Below are 19789 nucleotides of genomic sequence, written 5' to 3'. Positions count from 1 at the left end.
GTGATTGTGAAGTGCTAAGTCCTGTAGACTGTAAATTGACAATTATATTTTTAACTCCTGTGCAGTAATATCATGTGCAAATTATTCCAGACGATGAATATTTACCCAGTACTTAAAACTTTGTTTCCATGAGAGGACTTTATCAGATACTACTTCAAAGACAGTGTGAAAAGATCTCTTTTACAAACCTATGCATAGCATTCAGTTGTTTTTATATAAACAAAGCAGCTTAAGGTTCTGTGGCTAGCTGACCATTAAGACTAAATGAACAGTACAGATAAACATCATCTCTGAACCCAAACATTGCCAACTAACTTAAGAAATAAGAGTATAGCTTTGTAATAATGAGATTAATATTTTTATTAGATATTTTCTTTATTTACACTTCAAATGTTATCCGCTTTCCTAGTTTCCCCTCTGAAAAATCCTTAACCCCCCTTCCCCTGCTCCCCAACCCACCCATTCCCATTCCTAGTCCTGGCCTTCCCCTATACTGGGGCATGATATATCGTTAGTGATGGCTATAAATTCTTGAGAATAATATCCAAAGACATGTCACTAATTTTTCATACAACTCGGTAAAAATGGCTTTTATTTGCTGTAAGTGTCTAGATAGAAATTTGTAACGAACTGTACTGTGTAGGTCATTGAAACTGTACCCTCATCCATTGGGTTCCGGCTGGATAAATGCAGTCTAGCCATGGCCATTACACACATCCAGTACTCTAAGTACACACTAAATTTGTAATTATCAAGTCATCTATCCATCCATTTCTTAAGTTTTTAAATTATACCATAGAGACTATAGTATCTAACACCACATGTCTCACAGGTATTCAAAACACAAACCTGGGAAATATTTTGTCAAAACAGCATATCCAGATGGCTATTTCCCTGACAACTCAAATTAAATATACCCCAGGGAACTGCTTGCTACTCTTTATTTATAATCCTCTGTATCCAGGGAAGTAGCATGCTATCAACCAAGCAAACAAAAGATTATGGAACGAAGTTGACTTGAGTTGCTATCGTGGACTGGCCTGTATCACTTTTGTAAATATGGGCGAACTATTTAATCTCTGCCTCCATTGTTTCCTCTATCAAACAGATGATAATATTCATCCTAAAGGTTTTATGCAAAGCTTTAACATAATGAACATATTCAATGTCTGGTGCACATAAGAATGCCGTAGTATGCTCAGTTTAAATTAATAAGATAGACTGTAGCTTGTAAAGAACAGAAACTTATGTCTGTCTCCCAGGTCCATGGGCTGGCATGCCTAAAACCACAGTTCTGGCATGTTTGGTATCTGTTGAGAACAGCTTTCCTGGCACACAACGGGAATTTTTCACTGTGTTCTTATGTGGTGGATGGAGAAAGGAACTTTTTGAATCTCCTTTGTGATGGCTCTAATTCCATTTGTGGGGAACCAGTCTGATTACCTTCCAAGGAACTCTTCTCTCCATGCTAAGGAACAGGGGATATGAATTTAAAGTGACTCAAACATTCAGTTTATAGTATGATTCTCCATAATGGGACAGTCAGACCATATTGGAAGTGCCACGGGGGGGGGGGGAAGAACAAGTCCTCTTTAAAACTTTTCACCATCCTTCAGACAGATAAGTTTAGCCTGCTGAAAAGCTGCCACTATTCACTTGTTCAAATTCTGGTCCGATTAGCCTTTTAATGATAGCATTCTTTCATAAAACTTCTTCTGAAAACTTTCTGTTTTGGGAAAGTAGAGGGACAATTCAGCTTATTAAGAGCATATTTTGCCCTTTCAGAGGACCAGGTCAGGTTTCTATGACACACATGATGTTCCATAACCATTCATAGCTCCAGTTACAGCAGATCTGATGCCTTCTTCTGAAGTCAGTAGGTACGGAGTATGTACAAAATGCTCATACATATATGCAATCAAATACTCATATGCATAAAATAAATAAATCTTTGAAAAATAAGCAGCCCACTCCACAATATCTTTTTCACCTATCATCGCACCCATCATTTTTATAGAAGCAACACTTTTAAGCCACTTAGTTAATTTTAACCTCACAGGAAATGGTTATCTAGATTTTTAATGACCTCAAAAGTCCTTATGTGACACACCTGCCTAAGACAGCTCCTCCTAATCACTGGCCTCTCTCGGTTTTCCTGAGACTATTTCATCTCAACATATTCATTGGTTATCAAATTTCTAACCCTTCAAGACACACTTTTAAAATCAAGCCTCTTTATTTTCCTATTCAATAATCACCCCATAATTGTTCTTTCAAAAATTATGGAATCTTACCTGTCCCGGGATCTTTTCGATACTGCTCTTTACAATGGATTGCCGTGGTGTGGCTGAGAGGATTATACATCTGGTTTAGTAGAGTGAGTCTGACTTCTTTTGCTCAAATACCAGTGGGTCCCTTCAATGTGCCAACCAAACAGTTCTCATTTCTAGGCTTTCAAATTGACAAACCCTCTTTCTTTAATGTCTCTCTATCACTTTGTGATGCCAAAATGCAGGCTCCTGTACCCTCCCAGAGAGAATACAATGTGTCTGCCTCAAATGCTAGGCCATGCCTACAGAACTTTCAAAAACATTAAGGAAGTTGATGAAAATGGAGACAAAACGTGACATTACTGGCTAACTTGCAAATCTTGAAAAAAAATTGACGATTTTCATTTTACCCAAATCAGTTCTACCATCCCGTGCCCGCAGGCACCCAAGCAGCAAGCTTATACACACACGGCTGTGAATGTAACCCTCATACGGCAGCCGAGGTATATAAATATGCAAATCAGAGATGTATACAGAAACAGCCTTCCAATCGGGAACACCAGCTGTCACAGGCAGCAAAATCACTCCAAGGACTTGGCACTGGTGAATTGGCAAATACCCCCTAGTTATTGCTGCCCCATCAATCATAGGCCATTTGGCAGGGCAGCATTCTTGAACAGGCATACTCTTCCTTTTAGCTCAGGGAAAGAACTTTCTCTAAGGCAATGAAATAAAGTGCTATAAAATTTGATCCAAGTATCTGATATAGGGAGTTATTGATCATATCTAGATATAAAAATTCTGTATCTTTCCATTATTTGAAAGAAATTACACCACTTCCAAATAAAACAAAAGCATCAGGCTAATGTTTTGTCTGTCTTCACTAAAGAGCTGCCGGGAAAGATTCTGCTGACATATGGATGACAAGCAATGTGCACAACGCAGTAGTTTGTTAATTTATTTTTTAAAGACTAGTGAAGACCATCGATCCTTAAGTTATCATGTGTGAGTATGAAACAGAAATGGAATGGGGAAGAGGAGAAAGATAGGGTACCCTGATGTCTACTCCAACTCTAGTTTATCAGGAGAATGAATACGATTTTTGCTTCTCAACAGTCAACAAAGGAATGGTTTACAGGCATCAAGGCATTCTGAGAGAAGTAAATATGTCACTGATTTTAAATAGCAGTGTTATCCAGCAGAAAGCAAATCAATGGAAGTTGCATAGGTTTTCAGATGCTTCGGGATATTAAAGAACAGTCCCATTTCCCCCCTCCATAAACCATTCCATCCAGAAGAGTAATTTAAAATGAGCCATAAATCATTATCAGCTCGGCAACCAATCAGCACTCAGTGAAGTTCTACCTCCCCCTCCCCATCCTTTCCTCTTCCTTGAAACAATCTGCAGTGTGTTCATTTTTTTGTTGTTGTTGTTCATTCCTAGGTCTGCCCACTATAGCTCTTCTTACTGGCTATGTGGTAGAAAATAATAAGTTTTCTATCAGATTTAATAACTCTAGCAGAGACCACTCAAATTGTCTTTAGAAATTTAAAAGTACTCAGTGAATATTAGCTTGATGGTGCTCATTACATTCTTGAAATGAGTTGATAATACTACTGTTTCAAAACAGAGTGAATGTGCATGGATAATTACAGACATGTATTCCATGCATGCAATGGCAGAGGCTTAGAAGTATTACGATGCATAAAGCTTTGGCTGGGCGTGGTGGCACACGCCTTTAATCCCAGCACTTGGGAGGCAGAGTCAGGCAGATTTCTGAGTTTGAGGCCAGCCTGGTCTACAGAGTGAGTTCCAGGACAGCCAGGGCTATACAGAGAAACCCTGTCTCGAAAAATCAAAAAAAAAAAAAAAAAAAAAAAAAAAAAAAAAAAAAAAAAAAAAAAAAAAAAAAAAAAAAAAAAAAAAAAAAAAAAAAAAAAAAAAAAAAAAAAAAAAAAAAAACCTTTGCCACAACCATCTCTAAGGCATAGCTGGGAACTGCCTGGTTGTGAGCATAGATAATATCTCACAGAGAATCAATATTCATGCATTACCAAGTATTTTCTGATTCTTCAATATCTTACTGACTGTGATTTCCCATGTGTGCTCGCTAGAGCATGGACATGCAAGCATGTGTGTGTCTGTGTGTTTGTGTATCTTTGTGCGCAGATGTATTTGCTTGTGTGTTCATGTGCCGAACAGAAGTCAGCTAGTCTTCTCCTCCTTTGTTTGTTTGTTTGTTTGTTTGTTTGAAGCAGGGTGTCTCTCTGTAGCCCTGACTGTCTTGGTAATTGCTCTGTAGAACTACTTGGCCTTGAACTCACAGAGATCTTTCTGTCTCTGTTTTCTGAGTGCTGGGATTAAAGGCATGTGCGTATCTACTGCCCAGTCTGGTATTTTCTCTAACCTTCCACCATCTTATTTTTTGAAACTATCCACTGATCCTGGAACTCAAAGCTTTAGTGTTACTGGTTGGTGAGCAAGCCCTCGGAATCTGTGTGTCTCTGCCCCTCCCACTCCAGGGTTGGAGGTTACAGATGCTAATAACTGTGTGAAGCTGTTACTTGTTAGAGATATTAGGGAGCCACACTCAGGGTCTCATGCTTATGCATGAAGCATTCTATTCACCGAGCTGTCTCTTCAGCTGACCTACTGGCATATGTAGCATCTTGGAGTCTGCATCCCTGAAGAGAATTGATGATCCTTCCCACAATAGCCAGCAATATCTTTTAAAAGAGATAAATGTCCCTTTAGTATACTGAAGGACTTGGTTTAAGACAATAAGCTTAAGTGACCCATGGATGCAATGCCCCTTTACACAAAGCATGTCCAGTGATGTCTAAAATGCCAATGAATCCTGTTTTTCCTTGTCTGTCTTATTTTATCTAAGATCATATTGTCTAGTAGTGTGTAGTTTGCTTTAAGCAAACCCTCTCATTCTTCTTTATGTAATATTTCATTTCTCATAAAGGCTATGATTCCGTTACCTGCTCATCAACCGATCAACATCTAGGCTCATTCCACATTCCAGCTGTTGTGAGTCGTGTCGCAATAAACACAGACATGCTCTTCTCTCTTTGTCATGCTGACCTCATTTTTTTTGCATATATATCCACAAGGGAAATTGCTGTATCATATGGCAGTTCTATTTTTAGCATTTTGAAGGACCTCCATACTGCTCTCCATAATGGCTGCTCTAATTTACATCCCCACCAACAGCGTATGTAGAAGCGTTTCTTTTTCCTCCACATGGTCTCTCATTTGGGGAAGCTAAAATAAGTTAGCCTGAATGTAGATCATGGCTGGAGGTTAGGGAGGGTGTGGAGGGAGGGAGATTGGGCCAAAAGGAGGTGGAGCTGTATCACCGAATGCTTCCTGGATGTGTTGAAATATACTGAAACCGTTTAGTATGTCTCATTAATGCATGTTAATTATAATCAAAACTATTCATATTAAAGTCCAATAAGAACCCATGTTATCCCCCATGTAAAGTCTTCAGTCAATTTTTATCACAGTTTGAATCCCCAAACACTCTCAAAAAAAAAAAAAAAAAAGTGGAAACAAACCCCTAGCATGCAGCTAAGATCTACATAGCTTGGCATCCCCTCTTGTTCTCATCTGTCCTGTACCCATGTGCCTGATCATTGCCAGGCCTTTTCCACACGTTCGAGTTCTGCCAGGCTCCACTTTTTCACACCCCATGGCTGGCTAGCTCTAGTTTCACACTTTTTGGGGGAGCATTTTTTTATTTGGGATCTTGTGTATGCATATATATATATAGGAAGGAAAGTAAAAAGAATACCTTGGGGGTGGGGAATAACCGAGTCTTGCTACTCTAAAACTACGTGAGCACTCAAAAGATTGAAGACAAAGAATCCTGGTGACCAGAGCTATATTTTACAAACACCTAGAAACCGGGTTCAGGATAGTTCAGAATACGGAGAAGGCATAAGTAGGTCAGGAGGCGTGTGCTTTACTTGGTAGAATGTTTGCCTAGCTTGCATAACTACACAAACTGAGCATGTGCTGATGCTTATAATTCCAGCACTCAGAAGGTAGAGGAAGGGGGGTCAGGGGTTCAAGGTTACCCTTAGCTACATAGAAGGTGTGTGGACATGACACTTTGCTTTAAAAAATGGAGTAAGAGAAAAATAAACATAAGCAAAGGATATATATTTTTTAAATTGAGGAAGGAGCTACAGAGACATAAACTAGAGGATGTGAAGAAGCAAAGGTCACAAAAGTATGTTCACAGAGAGATGAAATGGAAAACCTAGAAGCAGCCCTGTTTTTAGGAGGGTGCCATAGTATTATTACAAATAAGAGTATAAGAGAGAAAGAAAAGAGATGCTTAAAAGCAAACATGACTTTTGCCTTGAGCCCAATAAATAATCAAGTGGCCTGTGGATGGAGCATGCTTATAAGGTAGTGTAGGCCAGCAGACCAAAAAAAAAAACAAAACAGGGACAAGGCTGCCTAGCAGTAGAAAGTGACAATCAAATGCCATAGGCATTACAGCTAGTGGTGGCGTCATCCCTGAGCAAAATCTCGAAAGGAAAGACAGATGCTGAAGATCATATACCAAAAGGAGAGCCAGCCAACCTAGTATGAGAGGAAAAGTAGTATTAGAATTAGGGAATAATTTCAGGACACAAAGGAGAAAGGTGTTTCAAGGGAAGGGGAATTTGTTAACTGTGCACAAAGGGGGTCAGAGAACAATCTAGAAGGTGGGCTCATCAAAAAAGGGAGATGGTGAGAGAGTATGAATAAGGATATGAAAAACAAAATGTAAAGAATGTGGGCACGAGTAAGCAGAGGCATGTTATGCCACTGGATCTCCTCAAGGGATGGAAGTAGAGATTTACAGAAAGCCAGAGGTTTTAACCAAGGCTGCCTTGATGAGAATACTCAGTGATATGATAGGAGGCCCCGTTTTCTGTCAACATTTAATAGTTTTTGGATTAGAAAAGAAAAGAGTAGTGTGCGAATCGCTCACAGAAAATAGCTACAGAAGACAACCAGAAGAATAGATAAACTTGTCTTTAGGTATCAGGAAGTGGGGGCACCGACCATGGGCTGTAGACAGGCAGATATAGCCAGCACATGATTAACGGAGCCTCCCTGATGCCCTGATTTAAAGTTTTGTATTCAGTAAAACCAGAAATTGTATGCAATGATTTCTTATTCTGCAATTTTGCTTGAACTCAGATCAGCACAGTTCTAACTGCCTAGGACCCCTGTCTTCACTCCCTCTCCCCAAGGCTTTACACAGAGCATGTATATGTGCACATGCAGCCGCATCTCACTAGCTCTCCTTTGAAATGAAGCATGCCTTGATAACTTTGGGACTTAATCACTAACTTAATCACTTTAGAACAGACAGTTTTTACATTTGTTTCCTCTAAGAAAAAAGGTCAGAAGACTTTACATGTGTCAGTGAGAAAGAATGGTCAGCTGAAGAAGGAAAACCAAGTGGAGAGTGAATGAGAAAAAAAATGAAAGAAAATTTACCTTTGAATGGTTTTTACTAAATGGCTCTCCTTTAAAATTTTTACATTCAATATTTTTTCTCTTATTTTTAGACATTTATTTTCATTTCTCCCTCCCTCCCTCTTCCTTTCCCTTTCCCTCCCTCTCCCCTCTCTCTTTTTTAAAGGCATTTTTTATTAGATATTTTCTTCATTTATATTTCAAATGCTATCCCCAAAGCCCCCTATACCCTCCTCCCAACCCTGCTCCCCAACCTACCCACTCCTGCTTCCTGGCCCTGTACTGAGGCATATGATCTTCATAATACCGAGGACCTCTCCTCCCATTGATGGCCAACTAGGCCATCCTCTGCTACAAATGCAACTAGAGACCTCACAGTTCAACTGAGCTATTTTTGACTTATAACATAAACTTACTAGGATCTAAATAACACGAAGTTTTACATGGTAAAGATAGAATTCCTAAAGCCATTATACAAACATCACCTGAGAATACCTATTCTCTCTTTGCTTTCCTATTATGGATAATATGAGTGTATCAGACATGGGTACTTTTACAAAGGTACTTTTTAAAAGAAACTGCTACTTTCTATATATGTAAAGGTATTTTAATCATTTATTAACGTGTTTCCAAAAGTGTGATTAATTACTAAGGAGTGTCGAGCTGTGTAATACAGAGCTTTTACTTGGAAGAAAAATAAAACCTCACGGGCCCTATGCTGTTTGTGCAGACAGGAATTCGTCTCACTTCATATGACTGAGAAGGCCACATGGTAGAATTATGACCACACATCACAGAAGGTTGGGCCATGCTGCATTTGGAATTGAGATACTACAGCTCTCACCACACCAATCTGGCCCTGGATCCAGGCCGCAGCAGAGCCTCTATGATGAGAAAATCCCCACAGAAACTTAACAGCTAGGGCTCATTTTCTGTGCAGGGAAGTTCCTTCTGTAAATCATGTCAATTAATTCTGAAATCTTAGGTGCTAAATCTCAAACCTGCCCAAATTTTGAGAATAGCTTTTTATTTCAGACTTTACATTATGTGAGAATTTCTGTGTATTCCCAAAATAATGACCAACAGGGTCATTTCCAAACACAAAGAAGAGGTCTGGATAATAGACACCCTGTCCATCTTAATAATATTTCTCATAAAATCGTAACCCCAATGACATTCCTTAGTTTGTCATTCTGAATATTTAGAGCATTTTCCATCATTTCCTTTTAATACTTTTGATGACCGTATCAATAATGACCACTGTGTACAACAATCTTGATTTGCATTTCAGATGGTTTTCTTTTTCCACATTTTTAGAAGTGGAATTACTGGGTCAAGTGATAGAAATGTATTTTAGAACTTTGATAGATGTGTCTGCGTTACCCTAGGAAAGTTTCCACTAATTTACACTCTCAATGGGGAGATATAAAAGTGTCACTTTCTCCACCGTCTGGCCATTTCTGCCTATGCTCATTTTCTTAACTCCTTCCTAGTGTCACTGGCTTAGAAAACAGGTATTTATATTTTACTCTGTATTTCTTTATTTGTGACACTTGAATGGCCTTCCTTTTGGTCATTTCTGTGAATTCTTTTACAAACTGAAAGTCTATGTTCTCTACCCTTAGCTCTTTAAATTTTTGAGGACAAACAAAATTAGTAAGTTCAGTGATATCTCATGTATTTTGTTACTTATTCTTGTGATCTCATTTTCTCTTTTGATTGCTAATGAGATGCATTGTAATCATATATTTATTTATAGTAGATATGTTTGAAAATTGCTTTAATACATTATGTTTATATTTATTTTGAATTTTTATTTTATGCAGCAGTTTTAAAATCCTTACCTTAACTAATTTTGGGGGGATTTTGTGATAATTCTATTTTATGGAAAATATATTAAGACATACAGTGCAATGAACTCCCATATACCCCCAACTCCAATCAGGTTTTATAGGTTTTCTGTCCTTGTCTTTTTTCACAGAACGTCTATCACATCTTACGTATGTGTCACATATCTACTCTCTTTCAATTCTCACTATAGGATATGCTTCACTGTGCTTACTAATTTTTGTTTAGACTTGCACTTTCTAAGCACCATCACAAAGCGAAACTGTTGTCTGCTCATTGCCTCCTGTCTTCTGGCACATGACACCAATTCATGTATCATTTCTTGTAGTATTAACTTTGATCACGTGATTAATAATATGGTATCCATGGGCTTTCAGCTTTATTCTTTTATCTCTTATCTCTTTGTAAGTAACATTTTGTGGATAGCTATTTTGACACTGTATACATTTTTCATTTTTTTTAACATTCTCATTTCAGTTTTAGAATCCTTGATACAGTTTTGCCTGAATCAATTATTTCTGTAAGGATTTCCAAATAATATTTACCACATTCCAACATTATTTCTATACTTATTATTCTAAGAGTACAATTCACAATTTTTATTTATTAACTATCATCTATATTATAATATCTGAAATAATCTATTTTCATAGGCACATCTTCTTAGACATGGCTGATAGAAGCCAATCAAGCTGCCTTCTGTATATCCTTGCAAATATCATTATTCTTTTCGTACTTTTTTTTACCTTTTTGTTCAAAAAGACATTCCAGGCTCATCTTCTGCTTCCCTGCCCCATCCCGATCACCTTTTTCTCTAAGCAACTCATGTTCCTTGTGGCAGAAATGATACTTTCATAGAAACATCTGTATGCTACATAGTAGGTAATGGTCATTTTAGTGTGGTGTTAATGCTGCATGACCTCTCCATCTCTGTCTCTATCTCTTGATATCTACCTTAAATTCACAAATAAGCACTAACTATACCAGTTTCATTTTTTCACTTCACTATTCTCCATGTTACACATCTCTCTATTCCCATAATTGGAAACTGGAAAGCCAGTTATACTTCTTTGTCAACTTACTCAGCTACTTTTCCTAAATTTCCGACTAAACACGCTGGACTTGCTACTAGGATAGTTTCTTACAGGGATGCTAAGCCTCTCAGAGATGCCGCCCCTCTTGGGACCCTCCTCACATGGCTCATTACCTAGTCTCAAGTTGCTTTCTGACTATGCTTCATATTTTTTTTTCTTTTTGGTACTAAAAAGAGAGAAAAGAACCTTACTGACTTTTGTGTACTCAATTTGTTTGTCATTTAAGCAAACCTAGGAGATAAAGGTTAGAGAACCACTCTATCATTTAAAAGATCATTAAAAGAGAGACACAATTCTTTGGATGCAAACTGGTTCAATGAAATTACCTGTATTTATTGAGCTCATATGCACATTAACATTATTAGTCTTCAGCTGTGACTGTGTGAATTCAGAATGTTGTCTTTGATATTTTTAAAAGGACAGATTTTTATTTCTGTTTCTTAAGGAGACTTCCTTCTTCGGGCAACTGCTACCATTCCCTGCAGAGCCTGTTCTTCTGTCACTATCACAGACTGATTTTTCTCTTATTTTCAGTAAGAGAAAAATATAGTTTGGATTAGTGTGTAGGTGTAAAATGTTTATTTAACATAACGAGGAATAGGGGAGCTGAAGATAAGCACAGAAGGTTTGAAGCTACTACATAAATATAAATAAAGATGAGTGATATATACAAAAGTATGTTTAAATATAAGCAAATGGGATTGACCTGGATAAAACTGAAAAGTCCTTACTACAAGGGAAATACTGAATTAAAATGACATGAAATAGTCATCCTGATTTCTTTCTTTCTCCTTTCTTTTTACTTTTCTCCTTTACATGGTCAGACTGGCTGTTGACTTGGAGAGCAAACTACTAACAGACAGTTATGGGCCTGTTGTCTTAGGTAGTGGTAGTGTACAACTTTAATCTCAAAGGCAGGCAGATCTCTGAATTTCAGACCAGCCCGGTCTAGAGTAAATTCCAGGATAGCCAGGGCTACTACACAATGAAACCCTTTCTTGAAAAACAAAACAAGAACAACAAAACAATTAAACTAAAGAATAGAAAAATTGGTCAACCTTAACATAGAGGATGCAAATGATGATCACATGTATTGATTAAAGATCCCAACAAGCAATAGAACCCACCAGGAAAGCCAATAAAGATTTCAAAGCTTTGCTTTATTAAAATTCTGTCAAAACTGGAAGAGCTACAGGCTAAATTCAGTTACCATGTATGGGTGCAATTTATTTGGAAGTTGAGTAAGCCATGATCATATATTGAAAAGATTATCAATGCAGCATAATGTTTACTAAGGAAGGGAAGAAGAATGAGGAATTGGGAGCAAGAAGTACAAAAGAAAACAGAAGAGATTGAGAAGGAAGCAGTGCGTTCTCAAAGCTCTTTAATGCATTCGATCAGCAGTGGGGATGCTTCCAGAACTAACTGTAAGAGAGACTTCTTAAAATTCAAATCCTAGAAATGAGTCTCAGACTATTGTTCTTTTTTTTAAAAAAGCAATAAATGTAAGGTTTCTTTTGTAAGTTTATAGGAGTGTTCTAGAATTAATGAGATAAAGGAAATGTGGCTTTTTATCAGCAGAGATAGAAAATCAAATGTAGTCATCTTGCAATCTGTTTCACTCTCAACATTCTTCACAATAATATTACATTAATTGAGGTGATTATACAATACATTTTCTGCCACTGGTGTATACATTCCCACTTGGGTGTGATTTGAGTCATAGTGTTAAGAAAAATTTCAGACTCTAATTTATATTATAGTGAAATTTATCAATCTATTTTAAAAACACTTAAAACTCAAAACTATTTTATTAAGCATATCCTATTTTAGTGTTTTCAGATCAAGTTACTTATTTTTAAATGTTAACTAAAGTAGAATAGCATAAAAAGAATAAAAGACTGAATGTGGAAATAGCTACTCTAACATTTATATAAATCTATGAATCATGCATTTTAGGTTTGTAAGTTGAAAACCAAATGGCAGTTATAATTTCTGGTGAATAGGTATTTAAAATAATGTTCAGTTCTTAAAAGTGTTATTGTGTTTATATCCAAATATGCATGAAATTTCTAAGCAAATATCTACTTTGAGGCTATGGTTGTCATAGTAAAAACACCTCAATGCATCAATATATTTGGATTTGTTAATTTTTCTATTACAATCTTCTAATATTTATTCTACATATTCTTAGACATAATTTGATGTATCACAGAGGAAGATGAACTGGCAGAAGGCAGGAAACCATCCCATTCTTAGATCCTCAAGATAACAGTCCTTGAATTGTGTGCATCTGAATGACTGGCGATGATTATGAACTTGAAGGTGTTAACCCAGGCCCTGGAGTCTGATTTCATGGTTCCTGATATGGTTCTCAAGCACCAGCAGGTTGACTTAACTGAAGGGTTGGGTTTACCTCAAGTTGTGCAATGATCATAACTAGAGATGAATTATGTTGCCTTATCACATGTGCCTCCACTGGTAGTATGTTCAGAAGACCAAGAAACCATCTAAGAGTAACTTTCAGAGAAAAAATGTGAACATTAGTAGAAGAAAGGATTTCATTAGTATTTACTTCCTTATTTTGTTGTTATTAAAATTGATGTGTTCTTATTCTTTGATCCTAGACTCAATAAAGTGGCAAGCACAGAGACACCAAATATTAGGGTTTACATAGAGGTCCCTGCATCTATTTAGTAAAACGCATGTTTAGATTTGGGTAACCTTGGCTTCCTCAGGAGAATACATATCAGCAAATAATCACAAGTGACCCCACTGATCAGTACTGACTCATGCCTTTGTTAAGGCAAGACTTTATCCTATGTGCCATGTAAGGAAGCTATGTGTAGCTGACATGTAGACAGAGTTTATTGAACCCCATCACATACATAGGATATTTTATATGTCATGATCCTTGTAAACTAATAAACTTATTTTCTGAGGAAAATAAGTAACAGTGTGGAAGATATCGAAAAGTCACAAGTATATTTGGAAATTGTGAAAGTTAAACAAACAATCAAACAAACAAATAAATGGCTTCCAGAAAAGTAATATATACGGGAAAAAGGCATTATACACACTAGCACACATATAAAAGTGAAAGTTTTGGAGAGTGAAACATAATTGTTGCCTTGAAACCTGAAAACAGACAGGAAAGGAGACACACTCTCTCTCTAGGGTATTCTATGGAGGTGGCCTTCACGGCCATGGCATCTAAGAAACTCAGCATTGTTTTGTGCATCTCGCATTCAAGATAATTCTTTGCAATATTTGCACACAATCATTTGAAATTGGTTAAACCATGCATCACTCTGCCCTGCTTCTACAGATTCTTATAACTATCTTAGGACACAGGCTCCTATTTTTCTGGCCTACATTGGAAGCCTGAGCATTACTGGGAAACTTATAAACTCATTTCACTAAACATTACTCATATCTGCCAAGCCAGAGATGCCAGTTTTTTTTTCTTATTTTTACCAATCCAGTAAATCACCTAAGTGATATTAAACAAACTGCATTGGTTTTTGTTTGTAGTCAACCATCTCTATAACTGTAGGGAAGATTGTAAAAGTTGCTATTCTTTCCAGAAGGAAAGACCCCTATGTAAATTAACATTTACCCCAAATTAACAAGCAGTGGGTCAAAGCAGCTACTACATTCAGGGAAGGGAGGAGTGAGCCTTATAGAAGTAGTGGAGAGGGAGCCAAAGCAGCATGATCCTCTGCACTTTCTTCAGCATCACCATCATCACCATCCTCACCTCCACATTCTCTACTTCAGAAAATAGATGATCACTAGACATCACATAGGATAAGAAAACTTATGATTTAATCCTTAAAACAGACATAGAACTGAAGTCTCTAAATTTCATCTCTATTTTGCCTGTGTCAAAACTGAGCCTTAATGATACAAAGTGGCTTACTCTGAAGTTAATTCAAGAAGGATGAAGAAACCTGGGATTCAGTTCTGGAAATGCATGACTGTAGAACGCACCTTTTAATCTGTTTGCACTCTTATCTCACAGCTCCTTAGAGCTAAGGGTGACCTCACTTTTGGTCAAGAAAAAATTAGAAACTTTTGAATGAGTACCTAAGGTGGGTTGGCAGAGACTCTGAAGGGCGATTGTACTGGCTAGTTTTGTGTCAACTTGACACAGCTGGAGTTATCACAGAGAAAGGAGTTTCAGTTGGGGAAATGCCTCCATGAGATCCAGCTGTACGGTATTTTCTCAATTAGTGATCAAGAGGGGAGGTCCCCTTGTGAGTGGTGCCATCTCTGGACTGGTAGTCTTGTGTTCTATAAGAGAGCAGGCTGAGCAAGCCAGGGGAAGCAAGCTAGTAAAGAACATCCCTCCATGGCTTCTGCATCAGCTCCTGCTCCCTGACCTGCTTGAGTTACAGTCCTGACTTCTTTCAGTGATGAACAGCAATGTGGAAATGTAAGCTGAATAAACCCTTTCCTCCCCAACTTGCTTCTTGGTCATGATGTGTGTGTAGGAATAGAAACCCTGACTAAGACAGCGATCAATGCGGGATGTGAAGTATTCACAAACTTTAGATTTTTGAAGCTGGGGAGAGATTAAAGAGAAATGAGTGCTATCACATCTAGAAGCAGGATATTGGTTTGTTTTTGCAATGCTGGGGTTCAAGCCCAGAACCTTCACTTCAGCTCCTAGAAGCAAACTCTTTGATGAGGTGCAACACTCTGTGATGTTCTGCTGTGGTACAATAGAGGGATTGTGTGAAGTGGCAAAACCCTTGGGAAGGGAGAGGTCAATGCTATCATGTTAAAATACCCAGGCATCCCTCTATGATCCAAACTCAAGGAAGAGAGAATCCCTTTTCCCTTTCTCTTTAAATACAGGATTTTTTTTCTATCTTTGTTCAAGGCAATGTGATTAAGATGGAAATATAATAATATTTGTAGCAAACATAAATGGTTTTCAAACCTTGCTATAAGGTAAGAGGAAGCCTTGGACAGGTTTGTTGATAACATTCAATTTAAGCTCTTGTTCATAATAAAGTTATCCATGTCTACTTACTAGTAATATTCAAATTACATGAGAGAGTGAATAAACACGACTTGCCTATGAACAGGCTCTTTTCTGTTTCTTAATGTCAAATCAGAGTTAATTTAATTTGCACTGAGTTCTGGTTCTAAAAGCATCTCATCATGATTTTATTTTAAGCAAACAGGGATAAATGCAGACCAAGAAAGGGACTTTGAGGGTTTGGTGGTAAAGGACTTAAGCCTAAATATAAATCTCAGAAGTAGTTATTCTCATGGTCATGGCAAAAGTATTTTAACCTAATGGAAATGTTTCCAAATCTGATTGTAGCTCAGCTACATTGGCCTCTGTGACAGCCTTGAACATGTAACTGGTGTCAGATGATGCTGTTTTCTCATTTTGAAACCAAGTCTTTTAATGCTCAGATTGTCAACCAGATTGTGTTGAGGACTATACACAATACATCTTTTGGTCTGGAGGTGCATTTCAATAGTAATGAAGGTTGCAAGGTACTAAAATTGTGTAGTAATTTCACTATCAAGTGATTATTTTTTGGAAAATGATCTATTATACAGAAATGTGTAGATAAAGCAATGACTGGCCATTAGGTAATACCTGTTCTGAAGATCCTTTAGTATAAATAGATTAGTTTATATAAATTCTATATTTTGAGACAGTGTGTTTGTGTGTATGTACGTGTGTGTATATCTATCTGTCTGTTAGTGCTTGCTTGTACTTTATAAGTGTGAGCAAAGTAACCATTTGACATAGTCACACATCCTAGATATATTCAAACATCAAATGGGTTTCCTGAGATCCCAACCCTAGTGTGTCTTGTTCTCTGGCTCAAGCACTAGCCATTAATCTGCAAGGAAACCTGGCCATATTTGGAATTTCATAAATCCAGGGAATAAAATAAATCCATCAGCCATTTGTAAATGGACTACAGTGAAGTCACAAGACCAACACGCCCTTGTACCATGTAGACTTTGATATGTTTTATCTCTGTTTAGTTTATTAGTGAGGAGTGGGAAAGCAATACTTTAAATGCTGTGATAACCTGTTCCCTAACACATTAATAGTAGCTACAGCCCAACTTTGCCACACCATTGACTGCATTTAGAATACTGACAGGAACCCTAAGGCCATGTTTACTTTGCATTAAATTTGCATAAAATTGTAAATAAAAAATACAGGAACATAGCCCTAATATTTGTCAATGCTTAGATCTTTCTCAATAGATGGATGGAATCTGTTGGAGGTTTGACTTTGCCTGCAATAAAATTGTGGAAGTAATCAGCTCTGTTTTCAAGGGAAAGGGAGTCCAAGAAAAGTCACAGTATATGGGCTTACGTGTGTGCTATTTAAATATTTTAATCCTGGAAAACCATGACTCAGGCATGCCCCAGGAAACCCCAATCTAGAAACAAAAATTCCCCCTATGACTTCACAGAGCCAAAACTTTAGAGTGGCTTACAATAACTTATTAAATAAAGATACAAGCCATAAAGAAAGGCAATCAGGTGATAAGGGGTCAAGGCCCCTGGAGAGTTTTATTTTTCTAGAAGCCTTTTACTAGCACAAAAACAAATAATTAATACTGTTCTTTAGGGCAAAGTTACATTGGAAGAAAAAACACTTTCTTAAACTCAGCAAAGCATATAAAGGAAATAAAAGAACTTCCTAAGAATTTAAATATGTTACACACTTGTGTTAAGACAGCTGTAGCTTTGTTTTATGTTATTTTAACCAAAGATAGAACAACAGCAGAAGACACATCACCACATCACCAGCAAATTGAATCACCAGCACATGGAGCTTCCTAGTTCTTTCTTTTCAAATCCATCTTCTAGAAGAAAAATATAGACTGCAGTATGATTTTTTTTTTCCAAAAACAACTCTTCTCATGCTTCACTTGTCACAGCTTACTGTCCCCATGGCTTACTATCTGATCCCACTTCCCCCTTACCTTGTACGATCAAGTAAACTTGGGAGGTCTTGGGCTCATGCTGTGTCTGAACTGAGCATGTGTAGGATCCTTCATCATAGACATCCACCTTCTGAATTCGGAGGCTGTATTCCAGAGCATGGCGCTTCTCCAGCTCAACCCGAGGGTCCAGAGACCACTTGTCGTGTCCAGCGAAGATGATGCCAGAGCGGTTCAACCAGGCCACTTTTGAGTTCTTGTCTTCTACCACACACCTAACAGAGCAGAATAATCCTGTTAGGGCTTCGCCTTTTCCTTTTCATTTCATTCTCCGCATGACAGAACTCAACAAGACCAATGAAGACAAATAATTACAGGCATAATAAATCATTGTCATGAAACTTCTGAGAGAGGGCTTAGTATTTTCATCATTTCCTTTAATAGCCAGTCACCACCCAGTGTTTAAACATCGTCTTACTAGATTTGACTCAGCAATAAATAACTGGAATATGAGTTATACAACCCAGTAAAGTTAAACCATTATTGACTTCCTACCGGATTATCTTCTTCATGTTTATAAAAAGGTCATCCCACAAAACCCCATTTGCTTAACTCTTTGAGAATCATACAATTGATACAGTAGCACATTCACTGCATCTCAAACTGAGATTATTCATCCATGGCATGGCCTGTGACTTATGACCTTTATTTTTATGAATTAGACTAGATTTCAGAGTTCACATGTGACCCTGACATACTTGAAATGCACATGTTCTAGGATGAGAACTGTATACGTTTGTGTTCAGGGGTGATCAGACAAATGCTGTATCAAGAAAATCAAAGCAAACATTATCTGGTTTATGTTCTATTCCATCTGCTGTGTGTAACAGGCTTCTCGACGATGAATTAGCCTGATACCAACATTTCTGATCATATTAAATAAAGCCATCTTTCAGAAGAGAGGCAGAAAACAGATTGCTAGTCATTCTAAAGAGAAATGCTAAAAATAGTATGAGAGAGAGAGAGAGAGAGAGAGAGAGAGAGAGAGAGAGAGAGAGAGAGAGAGAGAGATCATAGAAAATGCATTGGCATTGGTTTCCTTGAATTTTGTTTTCAAAGTTGGATTATGAAAGAAAAAAAAAACCATACACTTCTCTATAAATTCCCATGGCAAAGTGCATGCCTACCCTATAGGAAGAAGGACCCAAGCCCTGTTAACAGAAGCAGAGCGGCCTGCTCAACATTCTGGGGAATAAGGGAAAAAATTTCCAGGACCCTGACAAGAGAACGATTAAAAAAACCTTTTCTTTATCTTCTAAATCAAATCAAAACAAAAGTTTCCTCCAGAGTGGCAAAAGATAGCCCACATCCATGCATAGAAAGGAAGCATGAAGAATCCTGGACTGTCCACACTTGGTTCAAATCACATTTCTCACACAGTCTTTAATATACCTTGTCTACCATATAAAGACCTTCCTACCCTACTACATAGAGAGAAATGGTACTTTTTTTTTTTTAAGAGTGAACTTTGACACATCAGATACCAAGATGCACAGGTCTTATATTTCTTCTTTCCACAAAAAAAAGCACATTTCAAAGACTAGGTGTTACTTCCATTTTCCAGAATGTTTATTTCCCTGCCACAGAGATGTTTGTAGAGATAACTACATGTTTGGTAATGTATAGCTACTCTACAAGGAACATGGCACTTGCTTCATGGACAGGTAAGCTATCCACATGCTATTTCAACAATATGGTACCCTGTGGGGAATTGCAGGCTGGTATCCTGTTGAGCTGAGGTCTGAACCCCGATGGTCATAATTTACCTACATGACACAGTAGGTGTTCCCTCATGCTCCTGGAACTCTGGCCCCTGCCTAAGGTACTACCTCCCATAGCGCCCATAAGAGAAGCATGGTTAGTAGTCATGTAAGCAATGGCCCAAGCTTCTGACCTTCAGGCTAAACTCCTCCCCAGTTACCTAGCAACAGTGAAGACCATAAAAAGGTCTGCTCAGCCCCCACCTCTCTCTCTTACTTCCCACTCTCTTGTCTCCCTCTTACCCCTCTCTCTTACCCCTCTTTCCTTTCTCTTTGTCTTTCCTCTTCTCTTCTCTTCTCTTCTCTTCTCTTCTCTTCTCTTCTCTTCTCT

At 37.7% G+C, this 19789-nt stretch overlaps 1 protein-coding gene across 4 annotated transcripts in view; it reads right to left on the bottom strand.

Annotated features, from left to right (window-relative positions):
• Lsamp (limbic system associated membrane protein) overlaps positions 1-19789 on the bottom strand; it is a 2126592-nt gene that overhangs the window by 268657 nt on the left and 1838146 nt on the right. For all 4 annotated transcript variants that reach the window (XM_029544403.1, XM_029544404.1, XM_021209062.1 and 1 more), the window contains one exon: positions 17681-17913. In XM_029544403.1, coding sequence (XP_029400263.1) covers positions 17681-17913 — 233 coding nt within the window. The remainder of the gene's footprint in view (positions 1-17680; positions 17914-19789) is intronic.

This window comes from Mus pahari, chromosome 12 (assembly GCF_900095145.1).
Source record: "Mus pahari chromosome 12, PAHARI_EIJ_v1.1, whole genome shotgun sequence".
Taxonomy (NCBI): domain Eukaryota; kingdom Metazoa; phylum Chordata; class Mammalia; order Rodentia; family Muridae; genus Mus; species Mus pahari.
The sequence above is the reverse complement of the archived record's forward strand: the minus strand, read 5'-3'. Positions and strand labels throughout refer to the sequence as shown.